Here is a 10,268-nt window from a genome sequence, read left to right as displayed (position 1 = left end):
CAGAAGGGGGGGACCTGAGAGTCCATTCAATAGAATCTCTTTTATGAGAAGCGGGGGAGAACAGAGCCCAGGGAGAGCAGACTCTAGGCCCAACAGCACACAGGAAGGTCCTATGTGGTCTGGCCCCTGCCTATTCGAACTCCCTGCCCCTCCGCCATCTCCCAACCAGCGTGATCTTCCTTGCAGTGCCTGGGTGGGCCACACTGGGTCCTACCCCAGGACCTTTGCATTTGCTGTTCTTTCTGCCTAGAATGCTCTGCCCCCAGATCTTCCCATGACTGGTTCCTTTTTGTCTAGCGAGTCTCAGCTCAGATGTCCCCTCAGAGAGGCTTTCCCTGACCACTGTAACTGAAGTAGCCCACACTCCCCCATTACTCATCTCGGCCAGTTGATAATTTTCCTTGTAGCAATTATTACTGTAACAAAATTACCTTATTTATTTATTTATTTATTTACCTATTTAATGGCTATTATCCTCTTGCCTGTCCTGTTCTCTTCTGTAACCCCAGCACCTAGAAGAGTGCTTGACACACAGCAGGTGCTTGTAAATATTTATTTTAATTCATTAATCCATGGCAGACCTGGGTGTAGATTGTCAGCCTCTTGCCACAGGACAGGGACAATGCACCGGGTGGGGAGAAAGAGAAAGAAGCATCTGATGGGAGAGAAAGCTCCTGTCTGAGATCAGGGGACCTGGAATGCAGGCCCGGCTTTGCTACTGTCGCTCTGGGTGACTTGGACCGGTGCTTTGTTTTCCCATCTGTGAAATGAAAGGGCCTGACGAGAACCATAAGTACTTCCAAGATCTTATCTCCTTTGACGGCGGGAGACAAGGGTGACCACTCCGAGGGGTAGACACTTGGGAGATGGTATCCCCATGTCCAGCTTGAACCCCTCCCGGTGACACAGTTTATCCCATCGACGTTGAGATGGCCGTGGGGCGCCTGGCTGGCTCAGTCAGTTGAGCGTCCGACTCTTGATTTCGGCTCAGGTCATTGATCTCATGGTTCGTGAGTTCAGCCCCCGCATCAGGCTCTGCACTGATAGCGGGAGACCGTGTGGGATTCTCTCTCTCTACCCCTCTCCTGCTCACGCTGTCTGTCTCAAAAAGAAACATTAAAAAAAAAAAAAGTTGAGATGGCCTGGCCGAGATGAGATACTGAATGGCTTCTGGTCTGTAATCTCCAATACCACACTGTCTCTCAGTCTCACGTGCCAGCCGTGGGAACGCAGGAGAGGAAAGCGGTGCTGTCCGATAGAAACAGTGTGAGCCACATCGATCATTTGAAATTGTCTGGCAGCCACATTAGAAAGGTAAAAGGAGGGATGCCTGAGTGGCTTAGTCGGTTAAGTATCTGACTTCAGCTCAGGTCATGATCTCACAGTTTGTGAGTTCAAGCCCCACATGGGGCTCTGTGCTGACAGCTCAGAGCCTGGAGCCTGCTTCGGATTCTGGGTCTCTCTCTCTCTCTCTCTCTCTCTCTCAAAAATAAATGTTAAAAAATTAAAAAAAAAAAAAAGGTAAAAGGAGACAGGGTCAAACTACTGAGAATATGTTTTACTTAACCCAGTATATCCAAAATATGATTTCAACATGTAGTCCGTATAGAAAAGAAAGACACATTTTACATCCTTTTATGCTGCCTTTGAAATCTGGTATTTTGCACTTCCAGCACCATCTCGTTCAGAAACTTTCAACAGAAATAGTTCTGTTTAGCTTTCCTAAAATGTGTTGTTGGAGAAATGGATCCACGTCCCCAAGTTGTCCCACTGATATTGAACGGTCTTCCAGCAACGGAGACGTGTATCAATTTTTAATGAAAAGTAAATGAAATCTAAAACTCCCTTTCTCAGTGCCACGAACCCCGTTTCCAGTGTTCAGTAGCCACATGACCTGGAACACTTGCATTATCCCAGGAAATCCCATTAGCATAGCTCCAGGGTCAGACAGCCCTGCTGACATTGGGGTGACCTTGGGCAAGTCCCTGAGCAAGTGGCATCTACCTCACAGGGTAACTAAGAATAGTGTGTGTACAGATGTGCAGCCCTCTGGAGAAGCCTACTGCAGCCCTCTGGAGAAGCCTGGCCCACTGGGAGCTCAAATGTGACTCTGGTCCATGCCTCCAGCCCCAGGCTGAGCCGACTCTAGGCTAGGCGCCTGTCTCACACCCAGAATGCCTTTGCTCACAGAGTGCCCTCTTTCTGCCACTCTCACCTGTCTGACACCTCTGCCCTGTGCCTCGCTACTCCAAACTCCCTCTGCCCCCATGCCAATGGGGATCGTGCCAGAGATCCTATCTGAGAAAGCAAGACCCAATTCCGTTTGCCTGTGTCTCTGTCGGGGAGTGCTGATTGTGTCTGTATCATCGTGTATCGCCACGGGTTGGGCGTTGTGACTAATCTGGAGGGTGGTTGTCTTTTAAATTATGACTTTGGGTGGGAGGCGTAAGGTGGCCAGTGAGGCATGTGTCCCGGGTAGCATCCAAGCAGAAAAGACTAAGACTCCCTTGAGAACTGATTGCTGGCTCCCCGTGGGGCGTGTCTACATCCTACTTCTGGCTGGAAGACCCTCGAAGGCAAGAATTCAAGGAAATGTATGCTGAGTCTTGGCGTTGCCATTGCCAGAAGCAGAATAGGCACAAAACAAAAAACTCGGAAGAGACAATCTCATCACCTTAGCTGAGTTTCAGATATTTCTGGGTTATGATGAAGACACTTGTATCCACTGGGGTGGGGAACCTTAGAGGGCTAATCAAGGGTGTGGTTGGCCTGTGGTGCTTTCTTGCAGGAGTGAATAAAGACGAGTAGAAATCCCACTGTGTTGTCTCTCCTTTGAGGGTTTGAAGGGGTAGGAAGATGCTTGGGATATTGCTTGGGTCTGAGGAAGGGGCTGGAGATAGCACTGGGTCTGAGGGAGAAGGGGACCAAGGGTGGGGACTCCTGGGCCCTGGGAGAGGAGGGATGGTGAAGGTCTGTATGGGAAAGAACCCCTTGAGCTGGAACCCAAAGACTCCTGTGCCTGAGTTTTGCCACCCTGGGAGTGGGGGAGAGGAGAATGGAGGTGGAAAAACGACATTTAGACCTTAGGAGCTTGTGACGGTAAAGCATCCTAGCTCTGGAAGCAGCTTGGCCCATTAAAGCCTCCAATTTCTTCAGCTTCTCTGTAGCTGTGTCCTTGCAGAATCCGTTCTCTTGACTCGAAACCTGACCGTGTGATTTGCCTGACCACAGGAACAACAGCGAACGCGATAAAGTAGAGGCTTAGAAAGGGTTCACATACAGGGATTCCTCTCTCACCGCCCTTGGAATCCCTTCCACCACTGGGACACCAAGTCCAGGCTAACCTGCTGGGTGAGTAGAGGCCAGGTGACCCAGTCAGCCTTGACACCCCCACTGCCAGCCAGCCAACCCTCTGAAACCGAGCTGCCAAGCCGACAGGAGCCGCACCCAGCAGAAGAACCACCCAGCTGATCCCAGACCAAATTGCGGAATCATGAGCTAAATAAAAGATGATTGATTGTTCAAAGCAACAAAGTTTTGGAGTGGTTCGATGTATAAAGATACAGCCAAAGATCACCGATGCGGGCTTTTTCCCTCTGTGCTGTGGTCCCTTCTCCCCCTCAACACGACCCGAAGATCAGATCTTAAGCTCTGCCACTTTGTAGTTGCGTGTAACATCCCACGTCTGAGCCTCAGATTTTTCTGAAAACAGGGCCGAGAGTAACAGTCCCTATATCACAGGGAGTCTTTATGAAGAGAAAATGAGAAACACCTGCTAGGGGGCCGTGACGGCTTCATGCCTTTTACAAAATATGTCCACACTGGGGAGCGACTTCCTAGCCCCCCGTGGGGCTTGGGGGCCATGTGATTAGCTCCATTCTATGAGTTGTGTCAAGTCATTTCTGGGTCACGGCATTTAATCACCCGTGTGAGACTTTTCCGGTGCACAGAAATCAGCAACGCTCGAGCTGGAGGCTGCTGTATGATTACCACGAGCAGAACACCCCGTGGACAGTGCTAGACATGGAGGGTCGGAAGGAAGCGACTATTTGTGAGTGGGGACTTGTTCGACAAATCCTACTCTTCTCCCTCCCACCGGAAGGGTAGTACACCTCCTTGCCTGGTTGATGTTGGCTTTGACCACGAGATTGCCTTCAATCAGTGGAATGTTAGCACACCTGACCTCAGCAGGGGCTTTTAAATTTTTTTTTTCAACGTTTTTATTTATTTTTGGGACAGAGAGAGACAGAGCATGAACGGGGGAGGGGCAGAGAGAGAGGGAGACACAGAATTGGAAACAGGCTCCAGGCTCTGAGCCATCAGCCCAGAGCCCGACGCGGGGCTCGAACCCACGGACCGCGAGATCGTGACCTGGCTGAAGTCGGACGCTGAACCGACTGCGCCACCCAGGCGCCCCAGCAGGGGCTTTTAATGCACTTGGTCACTGTGCTCCTGTGCCTGCTGTCAGAGTGTTAGCCAGGGAACCACCGATCCCAGAATTTGAATCCTCCCCAACTGGAGCCAAACCAGCTAATACAAGGTCAGAAGCAGAGCTACCCCAGCCACCCACAAACCCTCAGCAAGAAGCATGCTTGTTGTTTACGGCTCGGTTTGGGGACGGTTTGTTATGCAGCGTTACTCCAGCATTAGTCGACTAATACAACTTGGTTGCTTTAAACCAGTGAAATTAGGGACTTGCGTGTTACTGCAGCATACTGATTGATGACAAGGCTTAGCACCTTCCAGATAATGGGCACTCATTAAGAAGCAGCTGTTCCGATGATTATTATTTACAGATGTATCGTTTCCAGAACCGACATTGTCATAAAGGTGCCAGGCACTGCACTAAGTGCTTTTTTTTTGCTTTTCTTTCATTTGACCCAACAACACAATGAGGTTATAACTATTAATACCCATGTTTTGCAGATGTGAAAACAGGCAAAAAGAGGGAGAGGTGATCATGGACTCTGGGGTCTGATCCTCCCTAGAGGTTTGCCCCAAAACAAATGGCCACACAACCCGTGCCTCAGTTTGTTCATCTGTAAAATGGGGATAGTAATATCAAGTTCACACAGTCGTTGGGGTTATGAAATGAGGTACAGCACGGAGAACACTGCACAGGGGCCCAGCGGGGAGGAATCCTGTAATAAATGGTGGGATCTTCTCTCCCTTCCTTGCAAAGAGAGGGCTCGCAAGGGTTAAGACCCCTGCTTTCTGCACCCTCGCTTCCTGAGATGCATCACATCACAAGAACTCGGGCTTGCTTTGTTAACCTGTTTAATTTATAGGCACATGGCCAGGTGTAGACTGAGGACAAAGGGAGACTTCAAGCCACATGATCCTCAGCGCTTTACTCCGCCCTGCTAGGGGCCTGGCGGGCTGGAAGGCAGTCTGCTCGGCGGAGGAAGTACAGATAAGAGGCTGAAGGCACCTGCGCCCCGGCCTTGGCGAAGCAGGCACTCTCCGTGGCACAGCCCCGAGTGGCAAATTTGGGGGTGATGAGACCTGGGAAGGGGGTTTCAAAATGGAGTCGGCCCCTAACTCCTCCTTCCTCATGACCCCGTCCTCCCTCCCCCACCCCTGTCCTCACCCAGTAACCTGGAGCCACCATCTCCCCTAGAGCCTGGAAGCATGGGCCTCCAGTTCTGGGGCCCCTGCCCCCCCTAGAGATCCGGGTTCCCCTCACCGGCCTGCACGTTGCCAGCGAAGTAGACGCAGTGGGTCTCCTGGCCAACGCAGCGGGCTGCCTGGGTCCCGGGGCATGTCTCCTGAAAGGGCGCGATGCAGGCCGGGCACTGGAGGCCGTTCTCCGTACGATTGTTCTGGGGAGCTGGGGGTGAGTGGCGCGTGAGAAGCAGGGGGACGATTCAACCCTTCCCTCACCTCACAACACCCCTGGGGAACACGGGTTGCCAATGGATGACGGACACTGCATTTGGCCGTAAGGAAATCGGGTCGCAGCAAGCAAGTTGCCCCGATGCGGGGCAGAGCACACACCGCGGGCTCATGGGGCGAGCTGGAAGCGACTCCCGATGCGGGGCTGGCACTTACGGGGCACCGAGCCCTGGTTGCAGCCGTCGCTCTGGCAGCAGCGCGTGTTGGACACCATATAGTCCTTGGGGCCCATCGTGGTGGACACGAATCCCGAGTAGCAGTCGCTGTACTTCATGCAGGCCTTGTAGGTGTTCACCGCGTGGCGGCCCTCTGAAGGACGCGGGACAGGAAGGGAGGGCTCCGGCAGCGCCCGCTGACCCCACTCTGGCGTGGACCCCGGCCTCGGGGTCTCTCCCAACCCCCGCCACTGCCTAGAGTGGTCTCTTCCGGCGCCACAACGCCATGCCCCTTTAGCTACCCGGGATCCGGTCTGGATCGTTTATTAGGTGACGCCCCCCCCCCCCCCCCCCCCCCCCCGCCCCATTATCCTAGCCCCCAGCCTGGATGGTCTCTTTCAGCTCCCCACTGCCAAGCCTGACTTGGGCCCTTCCGCCCAGCCCCGCGGCTCTGCCATCCTCCAAGGGTCCCTGCCCCAAAGCGCCTTTGGCTACCCCCATGCTTGTGTGAAACTGTCTCTTCCAGTCCTCTTCACCTTCGCCCTCCCTCCCACCTTCCAAATCCCTTCCAACAAACCCTGGGAGGCGGCCCCAACCCCTACCCTGCAACACCCATATCCTCTAAAGTGGTCTCTTGCCTCCCTCCCTGGCTACCCCCAGCCTTGCCTGCAGTGGTCTCTTCCAGTCTTCCTGGCCTTCCCCCTCCCCACCGTGTGGTGGTCTCTTCCATTCCAATCCAAGGATTTTCCTCTACACCCCCGAAGGGCTTTTCCCACCTTCCTCTCCCTCCAACCTCAGGGTCTGATCTCCCTCATGTATGCCTGGGGTGGTCTCTTCAAGCCCTTCGGGTCCTTTGGCCCACCTGCCAACGCCACCACCCTCTGTCTCACCCTCCTTACATGCACACCCGCACCGGTCGGGGTGGTTTCTTCCTACCCTCCTGGCGGCCTTCATCTCCTGCCCCAACCCCATCCTCTCTCCTCAGCTTTGAATCAACACTCCATCGCTCCCCTTCTCCCCAACCTTCCTCAGGTCTGGGACGGTCGCTTCCATTAAAGTCATGCCTTCTCCCATGTCACCCATCTGCCTCCAGCTCTCTATCTCTACCTTTCTTCCTGACGATTTGCTCCATACTTCAGGGTTATCCTTCCTCTCCTGCCTGGCACGGTCCCTTTTATGTCTCTTCCTCTACCTTGGTGTCATATCACCTCCTCCTGTCAGGAATGGTCCCTTTCCCGGGTGCCTGGGTGGCTCAGTCGGTTAAGCTTCCCACTTCGGCTCAGGTCATGATCTCACTGTTGGTGAGTTCGAGCCCCTGTCGGGCTCTGTGCGGACAGCTCAGAGCCTGGAGCCTGCTTCGGATTCTGTGTCTCCCTCTCTCTCTGTCCCTCCCCCGCTCGTGCTCTGTCTCTTTCTCTCTCAAAGGTAGATAGACATTAAAAAAAGAAGAAGAAGAAGAAGAAGGAAAGAAAGAAAAAAAAGGAATGGTCCCTTCCAGCCCGCACCACCCCAACCATCCCCTGGTATTTGGGACGGTTCCTCCCTCTCACCCAAAGCGGTCAACCTGATCACATTCTTCCAGACCCACCCCAGCCTCTTCTCTTCGATTCCTCCTCCCCTTCCATTCTACCTCCTGCCTATTAGATACTTACCCCTCACCAGTTCTGTTCCCCTGTGTCCTTTCCTTTCCTCACCCCCTTCTGCCTAAGAAAGTCTCTATATCTGCCCCCCACCCACCATCTAATATTTTGGAGAGTCCCATTTTCAGAAATCCCTGACAACAACGGCTCCCATCATCCCATTGACTTCGCTTTTTTCCACCCACCACCTCAAGACAGTCTTTCCCTCTTCCCTGACCTCCCACCACCAGAACCGTGACCGTGACAGTCCCTCCCTGATGTGGCGCTATCTTCTACCCTTGAAGGCACAACCCCCTCCCCAGGGTGGGACGCCAGGCTGTCATACTTGTGCAGGACTCCCCCACGACGACCACGCACGCGTCCTTGCCGGCCTCGCAAGTCTTCATTTTTCCGCTGCACGTGGGCCCGGAGCCCCTGCACACTTCACAGCTCAGTGGGCACCCTGCGGTGTAGAGAGCCAGGCTGTAGTCATGAGGGGTATGGTCAGCGGAGCACGGGTTTGACTTCAGAGTCCAGAGGGAGATGGAGGCACAGGGGACCGGGTTTGGAGTCCTGAGAGAGGAAGGACAGGTGTCTCTCTAATTGCTCATGGGTGGGGCACTGACCGCTGTCCAGGGAAATGTCCACTGCTCTGGCTGGGACGCGGTGGTGATGCCAGCAAAGCTGCTTCCACGGGCGGGAAGCGACTCCACCAGGGAGCCTGTTTACCTAATTATAAGGCTGGGGACTTGGGATGCTAGGGACTCCTGAGAAAGCTCGGGGACAGGGAGGGATCCTGGCGAAGGTTTCCATGGGCTTTGGGAAGCTTCAGGTCCAGCTGTTTCTTGGACGCAAGACCAGATGTAGGTCTTGGAGGTGGCAGGAGCTCAGGCAGGGGAACCCGAGGCTGGGGTCTTCATCCCAGATCAAGAAGGGAGAGTCAGGACCAGGAGGGCTGAGGGCATGGACTCCTTGGTCCTAAAAGAAGACACAACTCGGGGCCCAGACACCTACCTGGGTCCTGGGAAAGGTGGGGCTAGATTCATATGTCTTATTTCGAGACCCTGCCTGGGGGGGGAGGGGTTAGAGGATTCGGAGCCCCCCCAAGCTCCCCCAGGGAGTCAACCACATGAGCTTCTCCTTTGGGGCCCCAGGCTTTCTCTTCCTTTAGCCTCTGCCTTCACCATGAATCTGCATTCCCAGGACACCTCCACTTTCCCCCTCAAGGACCGTGGTGAGTGCTCTCTCTCATGGTCCTCATGGTCCACACCCCTTCTCACTTACCCAGACCTAGGAGGGTGCAGAGCAGAGTGAAGGCCAGAAAGAAGGTCCCCGGTTTCATGGAAGCCCTCATGATGAGTGAACCTGCAGTCCTGGGTCCCCAGCCCTTATAGGGAACTGAGGAGGGGCGGGTCTGTATCCACCTTCACCCTGGGGTGAGACATAGCTGAGGTAAGATCTCAGGGCGGGCCTTTGTGGCTCTGGGTTGGGGATATGGAACCAGAATTCAAAAGGGACATGGGCATTTCATGCTCAGCCCCGTGCTCCACAGGGACCCCAGGAGTCTGGGCTTCTAGCCCCCTCTTCCATCAGGACCCAGAAGGTCACTTTCCTGTTTTCTCACATTCTCATGGCCCTTCTCCCCACCCCCCCCCCCACCCCCCGCCTTTTTTTTTTTTTTTTCTGGCCTGAAGCCCAAGGTCAGAGTTGGGTCACTTGATTTCCTGTAGGTGTAGAGTGGCTGCTAGGAGGACTGAGATCCCCTCTCTTCTCTCTCTTTCCAAGGAGTTACCCAGCGTGGGTGAGGCCCTACCTGGGAGCGCCCAGCATGTCCCGGCTCGTTCTGCGGGGGCCTGGGCGCCCTGTTTCTCTTCCTTCTTCGTGTGCTTGGCTCATATTCCCTGTCTTGTGTTTGGGCTGTCCCCAGCTCTGATCCTGCCTGGGGCTGCACCCCTAGGTCTCACAGGGACCAAACAGAGGGATGCCTGTCAACGGTCAGGGGCGGGTGTGGTAGGAGACAGATGCCCACAGGTCACATATTGGAAAACTGAGGCATGGGTGGAAGCACTCTAGGCTCCGTGTGTGGATCTGGTTTGAATGCATGCTTTGTGTCTTATGTAGGTCCTTGACGCACTCTCTCTTGGCCTCGGGCATAACCCTGGAGAGATCGGAGATTTTGTTCGCGTGTGTGTGTGTGTGTGTGTGCGCGCGCGCGCGCGCGCATGGTTGTGAGGGTAGCAGGGAAGAGCGTAACCGCAGGAACTGGTGGAGAGGATCCCGCTGAGGTAGGCTCCAGACTCCCTAAGAAAATCGACTCGGGTTTGCGCCCTCTCGATTTCTAAGGCTTCGGTTTGGGCGGTGACTGCATTGTCCAATGAGAATGGCGAATTTCTTCTAGGGGCCAATCCCGGAGGCCGCTCCTGTTGCCAGGCGCCCAGAAAGCAAGGAGTGAACGTCACCGGGAGGAGGGGCTAGAGAGTGGTGAGGCCGGGGAGAGGCGGGGCTTAGAGGAAAGCCAGTTGCTAGGGGACTAAGCGCCTCGTTCCCGAGAGGCGCGACTGGGCTTGCGCAGTATTTACGCGAGCGCCGGCGCGCCGCG

At 54.5% G+C, this 10,268-nt stretch overlaps 1 protein-coding gene across 1 annotated transcript; it reads right to left on the bottom strand.

Annotated features, from left to right (window-relative positions):
* Positions 1-5,318: 5,318 nt before the first annotated feature.
* On the bottom strand, positions 5,319-9,023 carry LOC115502872 (phospholipase A2 inhibitor and LY6/PLAUR domain containing). Its single transcript, XM_030298686.1, has 5 exons — positions 8,954-9,023; positions 8,016-8,132; positions 6,052-6,204; positions 5,687-5,830; positions 5,319-5,505 (listed from the first exon to the last, which is right to left on the bottom strand). Exons 1-5 carry the CDS (start codon positions 9,021-9,023, stop codon positions 5,351-5,353), a joined length of 639 nt encoding a protein of 212 aa, XP_030154546.1. The 3' UTR covers positions 5,319-5,350.
* Positions 9,024-10,268: the final 1,245 nt, after the last annotated feature.

This window comes from Lynx canadensis, chromosome E2 (genome assembly GCF_007474595.2).
Source record: "Lynx canadensis isolate LIC74 chromosome E2, mLynCan4.pri.v2, whole genome shotgun sequence".
In the NCBI taxonomy this organism is placed as follows: Eukaryota; Metazoa; Chordata; class Mammalia; order Carnivora; family Felidae; genus Lynx; species Lynx canadensis.
The sequence above is the reverse complement of the archived record's forward strand: the minus strand, read 5'-3'. Positions and strand labels throughout refer to the sequence as shown.